Source organism: Alligator sinensis, unplaced genomic scaffold, assembly GCF_000455745.1.
Source record: "Alligator sinensis unplaced genomic scaffold, ASM45574v1 scaffold243_1, whole genome shotgun sequence".
NCBI lineage: Eukaryota > Metazoa > Chordata > Crocodylia > Alligatoridae > Alligator > Alligator sinensis.
In genome coordinates, this window is record NW_005841841.1 from 1,839,538 (window position 1) to 1,860,722 (window position 21,185).

The 21,185-nt window shown below is 42.1% G+C and overlaps 1 protein-coding gene across 10 annotated transcripts in view; it reads left to right on the plus strand.

Moving 5' to 3' along the window:
* CASK (calcium/calmodulin dependent serine protein kinase) overlaps positions 1-21,185 on the plus strand; it is a 353,223-nt gene that overhangs the window by 195,510 nt on the left and 136,528 nt on the right. For 6 of the 10 annotated variants that reach the window (XM_025204952.1, XM_014520563.2, XM_025204937.1 and 3 more), the window contains 2 exons: positions 15,854-16,041; positions 20,416-20,538. In XM_025204952.1, coding sequence (XP_025060737.1) covers positions 15,854-16,041; positions 20,416-20,538 — 311 coding nt within the window. Of the gene's footprint in view, positions 1-4,585; positions 4,608-15,853; positions 16,042-20,415; positions 20,539-21,185 lie in introns of those variants that run through there. The other 4 variants (XM_025204959.1, XM_025204941.1, XM_025204973.1 and 1 more) reach the window with 2 other exon arrangements.

Below are 21,185 nucleotides of genomic sequence, written 5' to 3' on the forward strand. Positions count from 1 at the left end.
TTACATTTCTATTTTCCAACTTACCTATTAGGCATCAAAACTCTGGGTCAACCTTAATATTGTTCTTTTTTCCTCTGTTTTACATAGACAGTCTCTAAATCCTGTTGGTGGTCTTTTTGCAGCATCTGTCCTTTCTGTTTAACCCCCATTGCTAATTTTTTTCTCCATATCTCGATTATTTCCTCTGCTACATATCTATCGAAAATGCTGCTTCCAGAATAAACTTTTTGTCAACTTGTACCATCTTGCTTCTCATTCTAGTCATTTTGTGATCTCCTTTGCCTTCACATTCACCATGCTTCTCTTTATTTCCCAACCTCCCCCCACCCTTGCAGATTAATCCAGTCCTGCTTATATATTGTATCAGATCTTGTTTCTACTTCTCCACCCAAGTTTCTCTTCTTACCAAATGCTTCTTCTCTCATTCTCATGATCTCTTCCAGGCTGTTCCTTATTCCTGATATCTGGCAACCGTCGTTTTCTCCTCCAGGGTCCATCCTGAAAGCACATCTTTATTCACAACATTTTGGAAGGATAAATTCTGTAGTAGTCCTAAGATTTATCAGTTTTCTCAACATCTTATCATGAAATAGATACGTTGTTGGTTTAGAACTGTGTTGCCTGCTTGAACTAGACTGTAAATTCTTCAGAGCAGACTGCTTACTTGCATCAGCAAGATGTCAGCATTCTTCTCCTATTTTGTATTGCTAACAAGTTTTATTCTGTAAGTGAAAAAATGTCATTCAGCATTACTTCTCTGTTAGGTCTCTCCTGCACGAATTACAAAAACAGATCTTATAGAAGGGCAAGGAATTTCTGAACAACATGGAACTAGTTTAATATAACAACTTTAACACTGAATTTACCACACAGCTCTTCTAGTATATACATACAAGTCTTCTAGTATGTTATACTTCTGTCATTGTAATCCACCCTACCCTGCTCTTATTCCAGAATTAGCATGCTTTTTACTTAGAGGTGCACTGATGCATCAGTCCATATCATATTGGCACCAATAAAAGCAAAATTGACATTATTGGCAATTGACTTTTTTGGCTGATGTAGCCGATGATGTCATCGATAAATACTATGTTCATGCGCACATCCGCAGCATGCATGTGGCCAGGAGTGTAGCATGGACAGAAGGTCCAGCTGGTGAGTCTGTGGGGGAGAGAGGGAGGGAGAGGGGGAAGGAAGGGGCATGGCGGGGCAGATCAAGGCCCCCACAGTGAGGGAGTGAGTGGGACTGGGACAGGGGCAGGCACTGCCCGGGGTGTGTGGGGTGGGGGGCAGGGAGGGAAGGTGGCTCCCGCCACTATGCGCACCCCAGGGAGGGTATGGGGGGCAAGTGCCCTCTGGATCTCTGCATAGGGTGACTGCAGGTTGCCCACTGCGCATTCAGGGCAAGGGGCTGCGCCAGGTCTGTGCTTAGTGGGGGGATAGAGTGAATTTTGGGGTGGCTGTAGTGCTTCCCCTCCCTCCCAGTGCTGCCACGTGTCCCAGCCCTGCTGGGACGATCCCAATGCAGCCCCAGCCCCAAGCATGCAGCAGGAAGCCCACTCTCACAGATCCGGGGGGGCATATGCCCTCCATGCCTCCCCCAGGGTGCACACAGCAGCGGGAGCCAACCCCCCAGCCCCCAGAAGAGCCACTGGCTCCGTCCTGCATCCTGCCCCACCCCAGCTGTGCAGCGCCTGCCCCAGCCCCACTCCCTCACCATGGGGACCTCGATCTGCCCTCTACTACGCCCCTTCCCCCCAATAGACTTAGCAGCCGTATGCTGTTCTCCACGCTGCCAGGCTGCATATCGACAATCGGATCAGTATCGGCCAATATGGTTGATCAATAATTGACCATCGGGATTAGCCCAAAAAATCTTTATCAGTGTACCCCTGCTTGTCCTGAATTTCCTTATGTGGTTTTTGACAGTGGTAAAAGTTAATAGGAAAAGGTGCTGCTGTTTTAAAATAACCATGTCCACATGGAAAGTTAATGCATTGTAACAACAATTATGTAGTACTTCCAGTATTTCCTATAGATATACAGGATTTTCTGTAAAAATCCTTCAGGATATGTGACAATTTTTATTAATGTATTTGTACCTAGCAAGTCAAAAACTGCATGTGCACCAAGAGAACACAACTGGAGAACAGCTAGTGTAGCTAGTATTAAGTATTTCATTTAAGAAATGACTTATACTCTATTAAGATCTTTTATCTTTACCCAGTATCAAAAGAAAAATATTGTTACTTTCCAAGAGTAGCAAAAATAGTCCTGTAATTCTACCATTCAAGATAGTAGAATCAGTTTCAGGAAGTTGTTCAGGTCAATCCAAGAAATTCTTTACTTCTTAAATTAGAGTACCATTCTCATCATCTAGAGGAAACTTCATTAACCAGCTACTTCATCCTTTCAGATTAATTATCAAGAATGTATAGACCCACACATTCACAGTTTATTCATCAAGTAATAGGTCACCCAAGATTATTTTTACAAATCTGACCATTTCCATTGCAGAAATCTCTTGAATACAGCCATAACTCATTTTGCACTTGGAAAGGAAATAACTGTGGAAATACTGTATATTCCATTGTGTGTGTCTGTAAGCCATGGTGCTGTGCATAAAGGAACAAGGGGCAGTTGCCATTTAGATTCATTTAAATGATTCTAAAGAAATACCAACTTCCAGTCGTCCTCATTCATATAGTCAGGAGTTCCTGTTCTCTTGGGTCAAGTGGTCAAATTTGAGAATCTCACCACAAAAGTCGATCATTTGACTAATCCACAGTGAGTCATTAAACATGAAGTTATCTTAGTTTAGAATGTATATGAGAATCATCATCCATTATGATCTGAAGGCTGGTTTTACAGAGGAACTGCTTTATAAAGTAGGAAACAGTTCAGCATATTTACAGAGAGTAGGAGGCAACAAGGAAGACTGTTGGAATACAACAAATTGATGACTTCAAGGATGCCATCTTTGTGATCTGTGCCTCCTTTCTAGAAGAGTTTTTCAACATGGATTTTCAGGATTTTGAGCAAGACAAACTGTAAATCAGGTGACATTCTTGTCAGCTGTTAAGTCTCCAGGTTTTTCAGCCAGTGGAGAATTTTGAAGGAATAGACCCATTCAATCCAAAAAAAGGTTGTTCTTTTTAATTAGCCATTTAATTGACCCCAAGTTTCAGTTAGCACAAAAACAAAGTTTCTACACAAAAGTTTTTGTGATTCTACATTGGCTACATGGGTTGTGAAAACTGGCACTCATAAGAATCATTATACCATTCCAATTCATTGTTGATCTTGCTGCTAAATATTAATTACTCAAGAAATATTCTTCCAGAATCCTATAATATCCTTAGAGATCAAAAAATTCAGCTTCATCATCTTGCTGGAGAATATACTCTTATGTTCTGTGCACAATGCATTACACAAAAAATCAGTTCCTTTAGCACTTCACCAGCAAGCAGTCTAGAATTCTGACAAAAATGGATGAGACACAACATTGTACATGTTGAAGGACTCCAGAAATCTAAAACTTTGCCTGCGATCAGTGGTTTTCTTATTAAATGCCCCAAGTTAACAATAGACATGTTGGATTCTTTTCTTTTTATCTAGCCTAGATTTTTAGTGGGTTACTTAGCGTTTGAATTTTGCAGCAAGCCACTTCTTTTTTCTTTTGAGGAAAAGCTGCTATTGTGAATAGTTCCTGCATTTATTTCTAAATGTTTCTTCTTTTCACCTAAACCAGTAGATAGTGTGTCATCTTTTTAAGATAAGAAGACTAAATAAATTAGATGAAATACATTTATTTAAGAATTTTCAACACTTTGCTGGTCTGATAGACTTCTTTCAAATGACACTTGGGTTTTGCCATCAGTCAGAAGTTTTGTTCTGTATGTAACTGGGTTGAGGAAGAATAGAGGAGACTTGTGTAGGTAAACAAAGGTTTGAAAAGAGTGAGTTAAGGTACAATCTACTTCTTTTGTAGTAGGTTTGTGGACAAAGAAGTCCAGCCATCAGTTGTTTTATCTGGACACAGTACAGTCTTTATTTGTTTGATGGATGCTACAGTCCAGGGTTCCAGTTGACTGATGCTACATCTTCCAAAATACAGTTTTCAGGCAAAAGTCTCTACTAAAACTGAGTATCTTTTTTTTCTTTATGTACTCATCCTTCTCTTATACCTGCTTTAAGAGTCTCTATTGTCTGGAATAATGTGGAAAGGAAGTAGAGGTAGTAAAGTATAACATGTCTGGTCCAGTTTGTATGATTCCTTCCACATTATTCTAGACATCTCGCTCTTTCTGAAATTTCTTAATTTAAAACATATTTCATATTACACTGTTGTGAGAGGTCAGATGGTGATGTTTGTTAGTACCTCACATATTTTTCCTAAAAATTATTTGTTCCAGTTGTTTCCTTATACATCGTTCAGATACTTCTGCTGTTGAAGGACAAGCCTTCTGATATCTTGGTCATCAGTTCCCTGCCTTAGGGATGACAAAATCTGATTGGGTCTCTATAGATACCCTTCTTCTTGTGGAAATCATAGCCCTATTGTCTGGAATAATGTGGAAAGAGTCATAGAAACTAAATTATGAAAGGTAAGTCAAAAGTTCCTTGGCATTTGCAAATGATACCAGGTTGGCAACACTGAAGACTGAAACGTTTTGTTTATCCACAGAATAAACGCAGGAAAATGAGCATCTGTGCAAGCCTCCACACTACCAGTGTGCCTCTAAACTGACTAATTTGCAGGGGTTCCAGGTAGTGGTGAGAGTGTATAACAGTGTTCTTGGCTGAGGTAGCCAACAAAGGATCATTTTGTAGTGTGGGTACTTGGCTATAAAGAATTGGGTAGAAACTGCCATAATACTCAATACATGCCACAGAAGAGCCTTAAGATATCTGGTCATGATCTTCAGTTATTGCTTGCCTGGATCAATTGTGAGCAATCTAGAAGTGCAATGCTGTGTAATCACTGCCGTATCATTTAGTCCCTCAAATATTTTCTTAGTGGTAGAATGTACAATGCCATCCGTTGTCTTGGAATACTCATTAAAAAGATTGTCATATCTGCTTTTAAACCATGGCTATTACAGAGCAACAAGAATTCTCAGTTTTCTCTTTTATTTCAGTAGTGATGTTCTAAAATGGTGTTTTAATATATCTTTAATAGCAATCCAAATTACAGGAACATAACTTCACCTCAATAAAGAGGTCTCATTAAACTTCCTGTTAGATGTCAATTTGTATGTGTAGTGCAACCATTTTTTTAATTACAGAGTTACTTGTAAACTTACTACTCCTTACTTTCTTTTTCTCCTTAAAAAAATTAAAAGCTAACATTTTTTTTAAAAAAACATAAATCTCTTCCCTGAATACAGGCAATAGAAAATAATGTCAAGTGCTATATTTTTCTTATGTTTACATCAGTTCATTTTCAACCAGTCCTGGGATGGTTGTTGAAGGAAAAGGTGCAGAACAAAATTGAGTTACCTAGTGTCTGCAAAGGAACAGAAATGTCTTAGGGTGTAGAGGCCTGTTTCTTTTTGAGAGTAAATCAGAGAAGCAACATGTCATCTCATGTAGGGATAGGAAGGATCATGGGTGACTGAGTGGTAGTTCAGGTAGTACCTTTGTGGTCACAAATTGTACCTGCTAGTTAGCAGAATCTTGGAAACAACGCAAACCAAGATTTCTTGCCTCTTTTTAAATGAAGTTGGAAGAGGTCAAAAGAGAAGTTTTATGAGAAGGGCTAATGGTATATTCTATTTTTGAGGGCAGAAAAGGGGTTGGAATTAAGCCCACAAACAAAGAGATTATTTTCCTTCTCTTAGAGTGTAAGAGCAGTCTCACTGCGCAACAGGGACACTCCATCAGAAGAATACCCCGTATGTTTGTACATGCCACCCAGATATCCTGCACAAACCTACTATACTACAAAAAGAAAACCTACGCTGACCACACACCCTTAATTGGCCCAAAATATTTGATGCTGGAACCTATAAGATCATCAGACAATTATAACTGATACTTCAAGGGCTCTGCACCTTAAAATAAATATTCCTCACCTCTCCCCACTCCCCCCACCCCAGGCTCTTTACCAGAAGCAAACTCTTCTCTGATCAGTAACCACCAAGCAGAACCAGAACCTGCCTGAAAAGCAACTTCAAAACCTGTCCCCACCAAAGCCATCAGAATCCATAGATCCTATATATGCCCATTACAAAACATGACATAACTCATCCAGTGCGCCAGTTGCCCTCATGGAAGCTCCACTGGACAAAATAAACAATCCATATGCTCCAGAATGAACTCTCAGAAAAATGACAAAGGACAAAACCACCCAGTCACTGGTGGAGAACACTTTTCACAGAACAAGTATTCCATCTCTGATCATAGAATTTTTGCCCTCACGTCAATATTTTCAGAAGATGAGTTTGAAAACAACAATTCATAATTTTACTGGACACTAGTAACACCAGGGTGTTAACAAAGATAGTGGTTTTATGACTTGTTGTAAGTTATCTGCCCCTTCTGATTACCTCTCTATGTTCCCCAGAGAATAACAGCCCTCTTAACTTGGGATGGTTTTATTCATTTCCATAATTAGGTTTATGCATCTCAGCTGTTCTTTACTTGGTCTACAACTACTTGTGTTAACTTCTCTTTGCTCCATAGTTTTACTGCCCATTTCCCTTCTTAAGTGAACCCTTTCACATACATAATGGGGTTAAACAAAAATAATTGTTCTACTTAGCTTGCTTTTTTCCCAGACCCCAGGAAGGTTTTCTCAACTATACAGTTGGTCCAATAAAATAAATTATCAAACTGATCCTGCTTCTTGCATAACCCCTGGATTATAATGGCTATTACAACACTATTGTGTGGTATATGTTGTCAGAAGTCTGATATGAAGTTCAGTTTTATAAGAAATAAGGGCTGCTTGCAGGCATTTAAAAAAAAAAAGTGGCACATTACTTAAAATTCTGCTTGCTCCTGCGTAGTGCCCAGTGCATGCCCAGTAGAAGCAATGCATTAGTTGGATTCAGCTTGCCCAACATCTGTATAGATTGCACACTTTAGTGGGGCTTTTTTGGCACTTTTATCTAATAGCTGATTAAATCAGCATTAGTAAAAGCTCCAGAAAGCTCCACTGAAGCACCCAATCTGTACAGATGCTACAGAGCTGGGTTGAAGTAATGTGCTGCTGCTTCTGGTAAAGTGTGTGGGGGGGGGGGAAGTGTCCGCAAGTAGCCAAGGATAGTAGCTTACAGGGTTAAAGCTCCATCTTTTCCTGAGGGAGGGAAAAGAAGCTGCTCTCCCTGTCCGTGTCATTCCCCTCCCCCCTCTCCCCCATCCTCAACTTTCATCTCTATCCTCAAATTAGGCTTAAAGTCTTGAAACACCAAAAAAACTGCTTGTGCAGCTTCCAGCGGATTTTGTTCCATTTCACAATGCTTGAACTGTTGTGAAGATTATTTTATTGCAAAAAGGTCCTATTTTGGAGAATATCAAATAAGAGATTGTTTTATTTAAAGGTGCAGTACTTGGAATAGAATATATCTACTGCATGGTTAACATGCCTTCTCTAAAGCTGTTTCTTTAAACAGTAGATATGAAGTTACCAGGAAAGAAGCTTCAAGCATTTTGCCAAGAAACAGCTAGTAAGCTTAGGTGAGGGTAGACCTCTAGTGCTATTTATTTATTATGTTTATATGCTGCCCTTCACAGCAAAGGCTTGGGTAGCTTAAAATAATTTATAAAAGCAGTTAAAACAGTAAGATAAGATATAAAACAAAAACTCCCTAAATAATGTCCCAGCTTAGACTTGCTTGCTAAAATGCCTGCCCAAAAAAGGTCTTACAGCACTTGTAGAAAATATCCAGACTCAGGCTTTGACAAACCTCAAGGGGGAAGAAGTTCCAAAACTGAGGAGCACCTACAAAAAAACAACTTCCTATGTGTTTTTGCCAGGCAAAAGCTGCCCAACTGGTCAGTCGGTGGGGGAGGAAAGGGGTGGAAGCCTAGGGGACACAGGCAGCAGGGCTCAGGGCGCAAAGCCCAGCCTGCAGTGACAGCTGCCACCACTGCACACTGATCGGGGGGGCACATGCCCCCCCCCCCCCCCAAAAAAAAAAAAAACTTAGAGCAGTGCTGGCGGCTGCAGCAGATCTGAGGTAGGGAATGGGGCAGGGGCAGGCCCCACACAGCCATCTCAGGATGGGGTATAGAGCCGCAAGCGGCTCGTCTGGGGGGCATGGGGAGGCCCGGGATGGCACAGAGAGCACATGGCCCCAGATCTGCCAGTGGGGCAGGCTCTTCCCAGCCAGGCTGCAGCAGTGCTGGGACAAGGCCATGGGAGGGGGGGGACCAGAGACCCCCAGCTGCCGCCACCACCCACCTGAAGCACAAACACGGGCCAAGCCCAGTGAAAACAGCCCGGTGCAGCTTACCCCCCCTTCCCTCCCCCCTCTTCAAGGACTTGGGGGCCAGGGGCTGACGGACATGGGGGAAGACAAGCTGGATCCTGGGAGGCTGCACCAGGCTGTTCTTGCTAGTCCTGGCCTGTGCTTGCACTTGGGGCTGGAAACAGTGGTTGGGGGTGCTGTACCCCACCCCACCCCACACCAGCTGTGCAGGGCCTGCCCCTGCCCCATTCACTACCTCCCCACCATTGCGGAAGTTGGGGGGGGGCAGTTCAAGGCTCCAGCAGTGAGGGAAGTAGGGCTAGAGCTGGGGCCTCGATCTGCTCCGCCTACCCACAACCCTTTCCCCTCCTCCCTCCCTGTCCCACAGACTTACCTGCTGGGCAGGGAGGCGGGGTCGTAGATTTTCAGTTCCTTTTAAATTCTAAAATTGATCTCCGACCTAAAAAGGCTGGAGACCGCTGATTTAAAACAAAACCAGAACCTTGAATTGTTCCTGCAAAGCTATTGGAAGCCAGTACAGAATCTGGAGAACTGCAGTTCATGCTCCTGGTGATTCTCTGCTTTCAGAATGTGGGCCACGGCGTGTTAACAAAGATCATGATTTTTCTGAAGTGTCCTTCTCTCTATTTGTATCATTCCATATATACTTCTATTAAGTTACAGTACCAAAAAATGTACCTGTGTGGAAATAACCCGTGAAAGCTAATTTGTTTATGTACCAGCAATTCTCTGAAGCTGTGTGTAAGATACATCTTTGAATAATCTCATTTGTTTCACATTACCTTTTGATCAAGGGAAAGGTACTTAGCCATGTTAGTGTGGAATCAGGTAGAAGACTGGATAGATGTGCACCTTTGTAGACTAAATCAGAGAAGTGTAGCATCAGCTTTTGTAATGATAATGAAAAGAACAGTCATAGAACCTAATTAACTGACTCTTGTGGGGAAGATGCTAATAGCCTGACAAAAACAGAGTTGCTAAAATTCATATATTTTTGTTCAGCCTTCCCAGACAGTTCAGATATTTCAGCTAGTCAGATTGTGCGTGCTTTTGAGAAGAAGGTGAAAAAAGTAATGATAAATTGGGCATAAAACACCAGATTCTTAAAGGCTGTGAAACTACTAAAGGCTTATAGAAAGGAATAAATAGCCTCCATTGTACATTGTAGTTTTCTGTTAGGTACTTTTTGCTGAGTACCTTGTTGGTTAGCAATACTGTGAACAGCTACAAAAGTCAGTTTTAACATATTGCTGCAGTCTTCCCTTTTGAGTTTTATATTGTGTTTATGTAGCTTCCATTTTAATTAGAAAAATTATTTCAGTTTACCTAAATACATAGGAATTTTCATGTAGATATGTCAAGCACTAAACAAAATACTTCACAATATCCTTCTATAATAAAGAACTATTAATTTGACTGCTGTGCAGATGAGAAAAGTGAGGCATCAAGAGGCTATGATTTTGACTGAAGTCAGATGGCAAGTCACTGGCAACAGTGTAGAAAATAAACCCCAAGTTTGACTTGTCATACTCTTTTCCATCTATTAGATGGGCACTGTGTTGAAAGATTATAATGTGACTTATGGTCATTGCCTGATATTTAGGTTGCTGCTAGTAAAATGAATGGGCACTGCACTTAAATACTTGCATATTATGTTTGTGTCTGGATTTTTGATGAGAAGTTTTAAGTTTTAAAGTTTGCTTTATTGTTAATAGGCAGTAGTTTTTCACATTGCTGTGTAGGCTTGTGAGAGGTCAGGAAAGGCCAGGGCAGGGAAAATTATAGAAGTTGAGTAGCCAGCACTTGAAGTTCAAGTCTGTATTACATGCACTGTAACTTAAATATTTGATCATTGTTTTGTTGTGTTATAGATATTGATCATTATGAATAAATATATGGGGGATTTTTCTTGATTATGTTTTGTTGTAACTAGCCCCTTTTAAACTAAAAGGTAGAAAGGGAAAAGGCAACCATTTTATTTCGACTTAGTCCCTCTAAAAACATTCAGTAATAATTAATTAAATGGTAGAAATTCAAAAGGTGAATTTTAATATTGACAATATACAACTGCATTAACTAGTTCAAATTAAAAAACAAGCTGTTATTTTCCAGGAAGTGGTTTGATAGTGCAGTTGTTCACATACTGGTTTTATTATCTGGCTTCATTAAGTCAGTATTCTTCGTATCCAGTTTTGTTTATTAATCACACTGTATCATTAATAAACAAAAAAAAAATAATTTTTTTTTAAAGCATTTTAAGCCCATTTTTCCTTCATATACTGTTTGCCCGCATTCAAAGGGATTTTTACGTCAGCAGTATAACTGTTTGTTATATGGTAAATATGGTGATAATGCTAATGCAGCAATTAGAAACTCTCCTGCTAGGGCAAATCTTCAAAATACTGTATTTTTGCGTACAATATGCAATGCATTTGTATTACAGTGTGCATGCAGTATGCACATTTTTCCTCCCAAAATCAGCCCCGCAAAACTGGGGTGCATGTATTAAACAAGGAAGTTGATTTTCTGACTAGAATAGAAGCACCCCGCTTTAATTCATGTTCACCAGTGCAGCAGTTGTTGCCGTGAGGCAGCTGGGTAAGTCAGTTGACCTCTGGGGTAAAGAACAATGAACCATTAAGTGTTAATGATTGCTGCTTCCTTTGACTTGTTTTGATGTTCTACTAATCAAGCTAACCTTTCTTAGGGCAGTTTTGCTATCTGCTAGCTGCTCCTGATATCTCTTGTGTTTCACAGCCTTGGAAACTCTTTAGCGCTCTTCAAATTATAAATCCATCCATAGAGATCAGTTTTCAGTAGCAGCTAGGGTTTCAGCTTTAGTTCAGGAGGAAAGGGAGAGTGAGTCAGCCAAAGATCATTAGATTCTGTCCCTGCTCTATGCAGCCAAACTTGGGGGGGGAGAGAACTCTTTATTTGCTTTTCAAAAATAAGATGCATATTGTTTTCTGGGACGCATTTTATGCAAGAAAATATAGCATTATTTGTGTTCTTGCATTATTCAGTTATGCCTGTGCAACACAGTACAATGCTAGGTAGGTATATCCAGACAGGTTGTAAGTGAGCTAGCTGAGGTTCTGGAAACATTGTAGTCATATTAGCTCATTGACTCGTCTGAGAAATCTAGTTTAGTTAAAGCTTGTGCAAGTATCTCTACACACTACTGCACTGAGACATGCATTTAGTGTTCCAAACAGCAGTTGTAAATCCTTCTTTTCAATTTAATGAATGATTTTTCCAGTGGGCAGAAAAATAATTCTTTCAGAGACAGTATCACTTCAGCACCAGCATGCCATCCATCATAATACCAGCAAGGGTGTGGACAGATGTAACATTTGAAGCACTTCAAATAATGACCTGAATAGATGTACACTCCCTCTGAAGTACCACCAAAATGGTGGAAGTACTCCCAAAGTAACCCTGGAGGAAGAATATACTACTTAGAAGCACTTCAAATTCCTATTACATGTGCATGTGCTATGAAGTGTAACAGAAGAGGGCTCAGTCCTCCAGCATGCTGCCATGTTCGATTCTTCTCCCCTGCTGCTATACCACCAATGGAGGGAGGGATGAGAGAGAGTGAGACACTGTCAGTGAGTGCTCTCCTGTTCACTTCTGCTCACCTGAGCCACTGCCCCCCAAACCAGGAGACCTTTGGAAACGGGAGATCAGAAACTCCACATCCCCCACCAGACCCAGGAGGTCTGCTTTCCACTCACCAGTCCTCCATGTACTTCTCTATTTCCAGTCTCCCAGTTCTGATGTGGGGGGAGCACATGGTCTCTGGGCTTCCAGTTGCAATGGAGGGTGAAGCAGATGGGAGAGTAATCACTGATATTGGCTCTGTTCCCCATTCATTGGTGTGGTTGGACCAACGCCACACTGACAGCCTGTTCTGGTCCTCCCCCCATATTAAGAGGAGTAGTGCTGTAGGTCACCTTGGTCCCATTTCATGCCTGCTGGCTGGAGAGCAAACCAGTTTATACGACTCAGTGATTTTAAAGTGCTCCATCTGGGGGACACACCAGAGGGCTATACATATGTCCGCAGCAGAAACTTTCAGTTTTTGTAGTGCTTTTCAAATAATGCATTTGTCCCTACCTACCCACTGGGCCGAAGGAGATTTTCCAATAATCAGTGCCACTACAGTTCTGGTAGAGATACCCAAGAAAGGTTTTTGACAGATCTGTAGGCAAAATGAGCTCACTCAGCTTCATCTACCTAGAAAGTTTCATCACGTTGGCACTGCTTGCTCTAAAAAGTTAACTGAAAGAACAGGGTTGGCACAAGAGGCCCTAGGTGACTTCAAGCCAGTATGGAGAGACAAGCAAATCTCCCAGACACTAAAATCAAGCTGCTCTAAAATGTGCATTTTTCTCTGTCCTGCTCTGCATGGCAAAAACCTAGCAAAAACACTGATGCAAAAAAACCTGGCATTTGAATTGAAATGTTACAGACCATTGTTTTTATAGTCAGCTCATGAAACCATGTCAAAAACAAGATGATCAGAAAAGGGCTTGCTGTGAAAAAACCGCTATGGATATAGCAGTGAGGTGGAAGAGTCCAGCAGTTTGGCCACATCAGACAAGAAAGGTGACCAGCTGCTAAAGGCTGTGCCTTTTAGCCAGTCAGAGGACAGCAGGCCGAAAGATCATCTGGACAGAATGCAGCTAGGTGATATAACAGAATGGTGCAGTATGGATCTAAAGACAGTATATTTCAAAGTACAACAGACCAGAAAGGAGTGAGAAAATTCAACATGGGACTGCCTCCTTTAGTCAAGTGGTTCTCAACCTTCTTTGTACCAGGACCCACTTGTAAACATGGAAGGCCAGCTAAATAGAAAACAGCCCCAGCCCCCCCAGTGTGTGGGAAAGGGGTGGGTGTGGCGGGGCATAGGAGCCCCCAAGCTGCCCCTGGCAATCTGGAACTCTGCCATCCTGCAATAGAAAACCTGTGATTTCCCATGGGGTTTTTTCCTTTAAAGGATAATCCATTTTTGAAGTTTGTTGATCCATTTTTAATGTTTGTTCGTGACCCTTTCATATATTCTTGTGACCCACTTTTGGGTTGTGACCCACAGGTTGAGAAACGCTGGACTATTGTCCAGAAAGAAAAAGTACTACTAGCATTGGTGCCTATATACAGAACATTAGGCACTCAAAGATCACCAGATCCTAAGCAACTTGTTAAGTCTGAACAGCAACACGTGTACCTTCCCCACCACTTAGCAACAAAGATAGGGAAGCTTTGTCTTGGTCATAAGGAAAACAACAACCTTTTACCTGTTTAAGGATTGCATATTCCCCTGCTATCCGTGTAGATATTCAGCCTCTTATGAGCATGAGGAGGGGGCTCTGTGGCTGATGGGTTGGACAGAAATGGGGATCTCCCAAAGGAGGTGGGGAACGGGGTTTAGGGCTCCTAATGTTGCTGGTATAGGGAAGAGGAAATCCTTTTTTCTCCAGCGCCCTCCTCTCCTCTCTCTCTCCCCCCCCCCCCCCCCCCCCTTTGGGAGAGCAGTGGGATCCCAACAACAGTCCTGGACTCAGGTGATACAAACTGCAAAGAAAGAATGATGTTCATGGGACCTGAATAAAGTTGTGACCTAATTAAATCATTATTCTGGTGTATTTTCTTTCTTGCTAAAGTGTCCAGGGCAGCACCGTCCAGCACAAATCTTTTTTTACAAGGCAGATTTCTATTAAATAATGGTGGTAGCAATTTTTAGCCCTGTAGATAGTCATTTCTACAAGTCAGAGTGTGTGCATCTATATCTGTACAGCCCTAGGTACAAATGAGCTTAAGAGGTCTTTGGGCCTAGCAATTCAGTAAACAATCCCTAGCAAACTAAAGTATGCTTTATTGCCTTGAAATCCAAGGATCTTGATCATAGAAATAATTATTTTCCTTTTAATCTTTTAATCACCAGCCTAGGTTAGTAATGCCTCAGAACCATTAGTATCTGATGGCTGTTGATTAAACTAGAGGAGAAATAAGTTGGTGATCAGTTGATTCTGAATAGACATCCATACCACAGGAATGAGTATTGCATTTGGCACTGTTTAGTAGGGGTGTGCAGAACGGGCTGTATTCAATTCAGATTCGGCCCGAATTGGGGACAGTGATTCGATTAATTGATTCAGATCACTGTCCCCGATTCGATTCAGCTGAATCCAAATCTGAAGATTCGATGCTGATTCAGAGAATCAGCGATTCGGCCATAGACATAGCTTTAGATTTTTTTCTACATACCTCAGGGTACCAGGCGTGGCTCATGAACACTGCAATGCTGGGGTGGACAGAGCATCCCAAAGGAGTACAGAGGCCCTCCCCACATGCTCAGCAGCGAACTCAGAAGTGGACCAGAAGTACTTCTGGTCCGCTCCACTTCCGGGTCCTCTGGGGAGCACCCCCTCCCCCCCCCCCCCCCCCCCCCGCTGGAATTCACCAGCTCGGCAATCAACCATGGGGGGAAACCTGGTCTCTTCCCCCCCTCCCCCGATCCAGGAAGCACCAGTTGCTGAGCTGGAGAAGCATGGGGGTGCCCCCCAGTGTGCTCACTAGCAGACCCGGAAGTGGACCAAAAGTGCTTCTGGTCCACTTCCAGGTCTGCTGCTGGGTGCGCTGGGGACACCCCCCCCGTTCACCCCACGCTCCTGTGGGATGCTCCATCTACCCCACCATCACAGCATTGACGAGCCGCCTGGTACCTAGAGGTATGTAGAAAAAACATTTAAAGTTGTGTCTATGTCCAAATCAATTTGGGGGGTTCCAATTCGATTCAGAGAGATTAAATGGTCTCCTGATTCGATTCAGATTCAGAGATTTGGCCATCAAATCGGGTTGAATCTCCACTGAATTGAATCAGAGACCGAAGCTTCACACAGCCCTACTGTTTACTACCTTGTGGGCATTTTCAGGTAAGAGGACAAGAACAGAAAAGAGACAGAGAGACATTGTAATTCTTACTTGGTGTTCCTTTAAATCAGGTTTGAGAAACTTTGGGTAAAATATTTAAGAAGGAGTTGTACAGTTTCTCCTCATATCTGTTTTGTGATTAAATAAAGATCTTTAATTTCCAAAGTTTAGTGAAGCGGCTCACAACGTTTAAATAACTGCCATTTTATAACATCTTTTAGGTGTAAATTAATATTTTACTCAATTTGTAGATGGGTAAATCAAGGAACAAAATGAGTTATTAGTTCAATCTGACACATTTCACAAATATTGAATGTGTTTAGAAGATGGAGGAAATGTTTCAAAGCAGTTTTATTGAAAGATTCATCACAAATTAAACGTTTTAACTTAATGTTCATTCATTCCTTTTCTATTAACTTTATTTTCATGTTTGAAGTGTACCGCTTTGACTCTGTTTTGCTTCTCTTTCCATTTAGGACGGGTAGGAACACCTCATTTTATGGCTCCAGAAGTGGTTAAAAGAGAGCCTTACGGGAAGCCTGTAGATGTGTGGGGTTGTGGCGTGATCCTTTTTATTCTACTAAGTGGTTGTTTGCCCTTTTATGGAACCAAGGAACGATTGTTTGAAGGCATTATTAAAGGAAAATACAAGGTAAATGACAGTGTACGTGATCACTTTTTCAATTATATAAAACTTCTATGAAAATTTGTGCAAGTTGTTTTCTGTGTTTATTCTACCTGACTACCACTGCAAAGTTCTACCTGAGCAAGCACTGTACATTCAAAGAAAGATAATGCCAGCAGTACTGACCCATTTGTTCATGTTGTATATGTACTTAACATTTATATTCATCTTAAGCAATTAAATTAGCATCAGCATACAGCCCTAGATTTCTGCACTGGGTTCAGTGAGAATACTTGTATTCTTAAGTGTTTTTTAAGATTGAGACCTCAGTACATACTGTGTATTCTCTACCAGCTACATAGGTTGATAGAGATAAAATTCTGCATAATACCTAGTATGGCTATATGAAAAGCATCTTACATTTGTTTGAATTTTCAATATAAATGTCATAGCTAACGTTAATAGCAATCATTACATTAAAATATTTGGTTATTTTAGCAAAAATGGTATTGCACTCATTTCTTTTTAATGTTTGTTATACCAGATGCACAAAAAGAAACCAGGGAACAACTGTCTAGGCTTCAGAACTGTAGAAAAGGACCTCAGGGTTACACTGGATCACAAGCTGAATGTTCTGAAACAGCGTTATGCTATTTAGCCATGTAGCATGCTGGAATGTATTAACAGGAGTGTTGTAAGCAAGTTGTAGGAAGTGTTCTTCCATTCTGCTCCCCAGTGGGCAGACTTTATCCGAAACACTTTCTCCCCAGTCCTGGGCCCTGTACATCATGGAAGATAGAGGCTGCACCTGAAAACAATCCCAGTGAGAACAAAAGGTTCTAGAGAACAACATATATGAGAAAAAGTTAGAAGAACTGGGATTATTTAGTCTGGAGAATAGAAGACAGAGGAGGGTAGATTGTGTAACATCCTTCTGATACATAAGAGTTTTTTCAAAAAGAATGGCTATCAGTTGTTTTCTCTGTCCAGAGCAAGAAATGATGGGCTTACAATTGCAACAAGAGAGGTATATAGGTTGGCTTAGCGTTTCCCAACCTTTTTCATCCCACAGCACACTGCAGGGGGGTGGCAAGCAGCCAAATACAGAGCGGGGGGCGGGTATTGGTGCAGGCCTGGCCAGGGCGCAGTGGTGGCACTGGCTATAGCCATGTGCCCCCCCCGCCGCCGTCCCCCCACTGATTCCGCGGCACACCTGGAAGTGTCTGGCAGCACACCGGTTGGGAAACGCTGGGTTACCTATCGGGAAGAATATTCTACCTGTAAAATTTCGATCAGTGGAAGTTTTTAAATGCAAATTAGGCAGACATTTGTCTAGGATGATTTATAGTGAAATAATCCTACTTTGAGAAGGGGCTTGGACTAGATAACATTCTGGGGCCCCCCCCTCCACCGTGTTTTTTTTAATGATTCCAAATAATAAGCTATGAAAGCACCAATAACTGCTTAATAAGGAACTACAGGGAATTTTAAACAAACTATAGTCCGTGCACAATACATGTTTCACAGCACTCTTCAGCATCATGGGATCGTGGGGACACAGAGCTATCATTTAGCTAGTTCTGATCATTTGTATATTCCAGAATCACATTGTATATTAACAAGTGGTAAGAGTATTACACAAAACGTTGCCATAGGCATTCTTTGTAGAAAAGAACAAAGATCCACTGATGCAGTGGTACTCAACCTTTTTTCCCAGCGTGACAGATGTTGGTTCTGATCCAGCACCCGGGGCCAGCACAGCAGGCACCATCCAGCCACGTGGAGGAGGGAAGGGTGCTTCATCTAGGCCCATAGGGATGGGGGTGGAGATACATGACCTAGTGGGGGTGGGGGGGTGAAGGCGGCAATGCTCGACTCTGTCCCGGCTCCATGGGGGGAAAGGGGACACAGCCTGGGCCCATGGGGGGAAGAGGGCCCAGCCTGGCTCCAACTAGGTGCACGGGGTTTGGGGTTTGGTAATTTTGTGGGGGAGGGTGGCCATTAATGGCCACTGCTCTTCTGCTGTCCAGTTTCCTGACCCAGATGCAATGGCTCTGCAGGTCCATGGGCTGGAGGCTGAGCACACCTGCACTAAAATATCAGTGTCCAATATCTTCGTGTTTCTCTACTCTAGTGGAACTAGAAGAAGAAAAGCCAAAAAGCCAGGTTGAGGCTACCATTGCATCCTTTACTCATCTATATTTTAGGCATAGGAACAGTACATGCCAGGGTATGGGCAAATGTATCAATAGTGCAACTAGGGCAAGGTGAGTGGGGCATCTGCCTTGGGCACCAATTACAAGAGGGCACTAGAATCACCCCTGGGGTCTTGGCCCTATGCTGTCGTTACCCCTGCTCTGCCATAGGAGCAGGGCAGGGCAGTGCAACACCAAGCACACACATCCAGGGTGCAAGTGGAGCAAGCAGAATGGGGCCCCCACATCCCCCTCCCCCTGGGAACCTTTGCCCAGAGCAGGCACAGCCCTGTGCCTAATATACATGTAATTGGGGTGGGGGGGAAGAACAGGGTACTTAAGGGAAGCTCCCAAGGAGCCCAGCCATGGAGCTGCTGCTGCCAGAGCAGAGCCAATGCTGCTGTAGCAGTAGCCCAGGAAGGCAGTCCTTTCCTTCCCCTCATCCAGAGTCCCCTACTCCAGGAGCTCAAGAAGCTTGCTACTCCTCTAAAATGTATACTTAAAGTGGCTTCAGAAGGGGAGGGGGAGCTGCTGCTCAAGAGCATGCAGCAGCTGTTCCACTGTAACTGTGGACCCCATGTGTATGAGCCTCTAACCATGTAAGTGTAGCAAAAGCACTACAACTTTAACTTTGCTTTATCTGTGGTCAGTGTTGGTGCGATTAAATTCTCACTTATATCTCCAGAAGCTTATGCGCAGACATGCAGTGGAACAGCCAGTGGACGCTCCTGAGCAACTGCTCCCCCTCCCTATTTGAAGTCACTTCAAGTATATGTATGTCCGCTCTGCCAGGAGGCTCTGCATTATAATAGTTACTACTGTGTGATATAGTGACACTGAGACCTTGAAATTGCCTTGCTTTAGATTAAGTTGACACTGATATTATGGTGCAGTTTCTTTAAAGGTGTCAATATCCTGTAAAAACTCCTGCTTCCATGTTCAGGATTTTTAAATAGAGAAGTTGTGTGTAGCATGAGCTTGCAGGGGTACAAGTGAGAGCTAAATCGCACCAACTTTGACCCCAGATAAAGCAAGGTTAAAGTTGTAGTGCTTTTCCTACATTTACACGATTATAGGCTTATACACATATAACAGTTACAGCGGAACAGCTGCTGCATGCAAATTGGGAATTTTCTTAAACTCCCAGAAATTTCTCAGAACTTGAAAATTAATCTTCTTTTTCTTTCACAACCATCAAAGGTTGTAACTGGTAGCCAAGACCTTGTCCCTGCTAACTCCAGGGTTCCTTTTCTGTTCCCATTTCCACAGTAACATGTCCACTCAGTGAAAATAGCAAGGGTTTCAAAATACAGGCTTGGTTTCAGCTTACCCTTACTTTATTTTCATCATAGCCAAAAGTAAAAAAGCTGCATAATAAGAACTGTTAGTGCTAGCTTTCAAGGGTAAATAGCTAAACTGAAGTACAGTTAAAAACTTGGGGTTTTTTTAATGAAAATTGATCACTTTCACTCTCTTTAAATGATCCAGGTTCTATTTAGCCAAGTTTTAACTAATTTTATTTTTTACTTGATTTCTATGGTGCCTTGAATAATTAAAATGGCACTGTACAAAGAAAACATAAAATTATAATTAAATGAAAATTTGTATCAAAGTACCCTAAAGGAATAATCATGTATAAACTTGCTTAATTGATCATGATCATATTTGATATGGTCCCTTCTTTGAATAATTAAAGGCACAAGCTTGAATCCACTCAAGAAATGTGATTATACTATGCATTGCCTTGCTGTGTTGTTGCTTACTAACGGCACACCCATTCTGACTATAAGATCTATAAAAATGGCACAAAAATATAAATTGTGGGGAGAGGTGGGTTTAGTGATTGACGTACCAAATGTGCTTTCATCTCTTGACTGATGAAACTGTGCAGCTTCTGTGCCAGACTATAGTTTGAGGGATAAATTTCATCCCATCATGCATTTCGCTATCAGACAAACCCTGATTACTTTTGCTTTGTGCAGGGATGGGTGAATTTTCCCTGCAGGAAATATCGCATAGATGGAAGAATTATACCCTAATATCAGTCATACTAGCTATACAGTTTTTAATGGCCTATGTGTACATTCTTTTTTAAATTTGATATAACACTTCTTTGTATGTTTGTAGACATAATATTGACAAGAGTGGTACCTTATACCTTTACTGCTCTCTGAGAGAAAACTACTTTGATACTTTGTTTTTCTTCACTTATAACCAGATGAATCCTAGGCAATGGAGCCATATCTCTGAAAGTGCCAAAGACCTGGTACGCCGCATGCTAATGCTGGACCCAGCTGAAAGGATAACAGTTTATGAGGCACTGAATCATCCTTGGCTGAAGGTAATAAAACTAGCAAGGTAGCATATCAAAAGTTCCATGTCCTTAGAAATAATGAAGTGTTGATTTTTTTGCTTGTGCTCTTCAAATTATACATCAGGTTTTAAAAACACAGAAGCTTGTTTATGTGCTTTACCTTGGTGGGACCCAAGTGGTCAGGACCTTGCTGACTTGAGCCCCTCATGTCTGCAAGAGTAGAATTGCTTCTTATGGACCACGGTGGGGTGTTAAGGTGCAGACAGTTGTGCTAAATAGAAGAAAGGAGAACAGCACAGTCCAGCTGGGAGCATGTAGCGTAGAGTTCAGACCAGCCAGAGCAGGCACTGCACCTCACACAGCACCTGCTGCAGCCAGTCAAGGACCCGCATTGCACTCGGTGCCTGTAAGCACCCCATGTAGTGCAGGTCCCAGATGGGCTGAAGCAGACACTGCCTGTGTCACCGTTCCCAGAGCAGGCACCTCATGTGGTGCAGTCCTGCTGGGATGAGTATACCATGTGCAGCATTAGCACTTGCTTCTGCCTTTCTGGGATCTGCACTACATGCCCTCAGCTGGACTGTACCAGATGTTTCAGCTGCTCCAGGATCTGCATCACAAGCAGCACAGGTCCGAGACTGGCTGAAGTTGGCACCAGTATGCTGAGGGAGGAA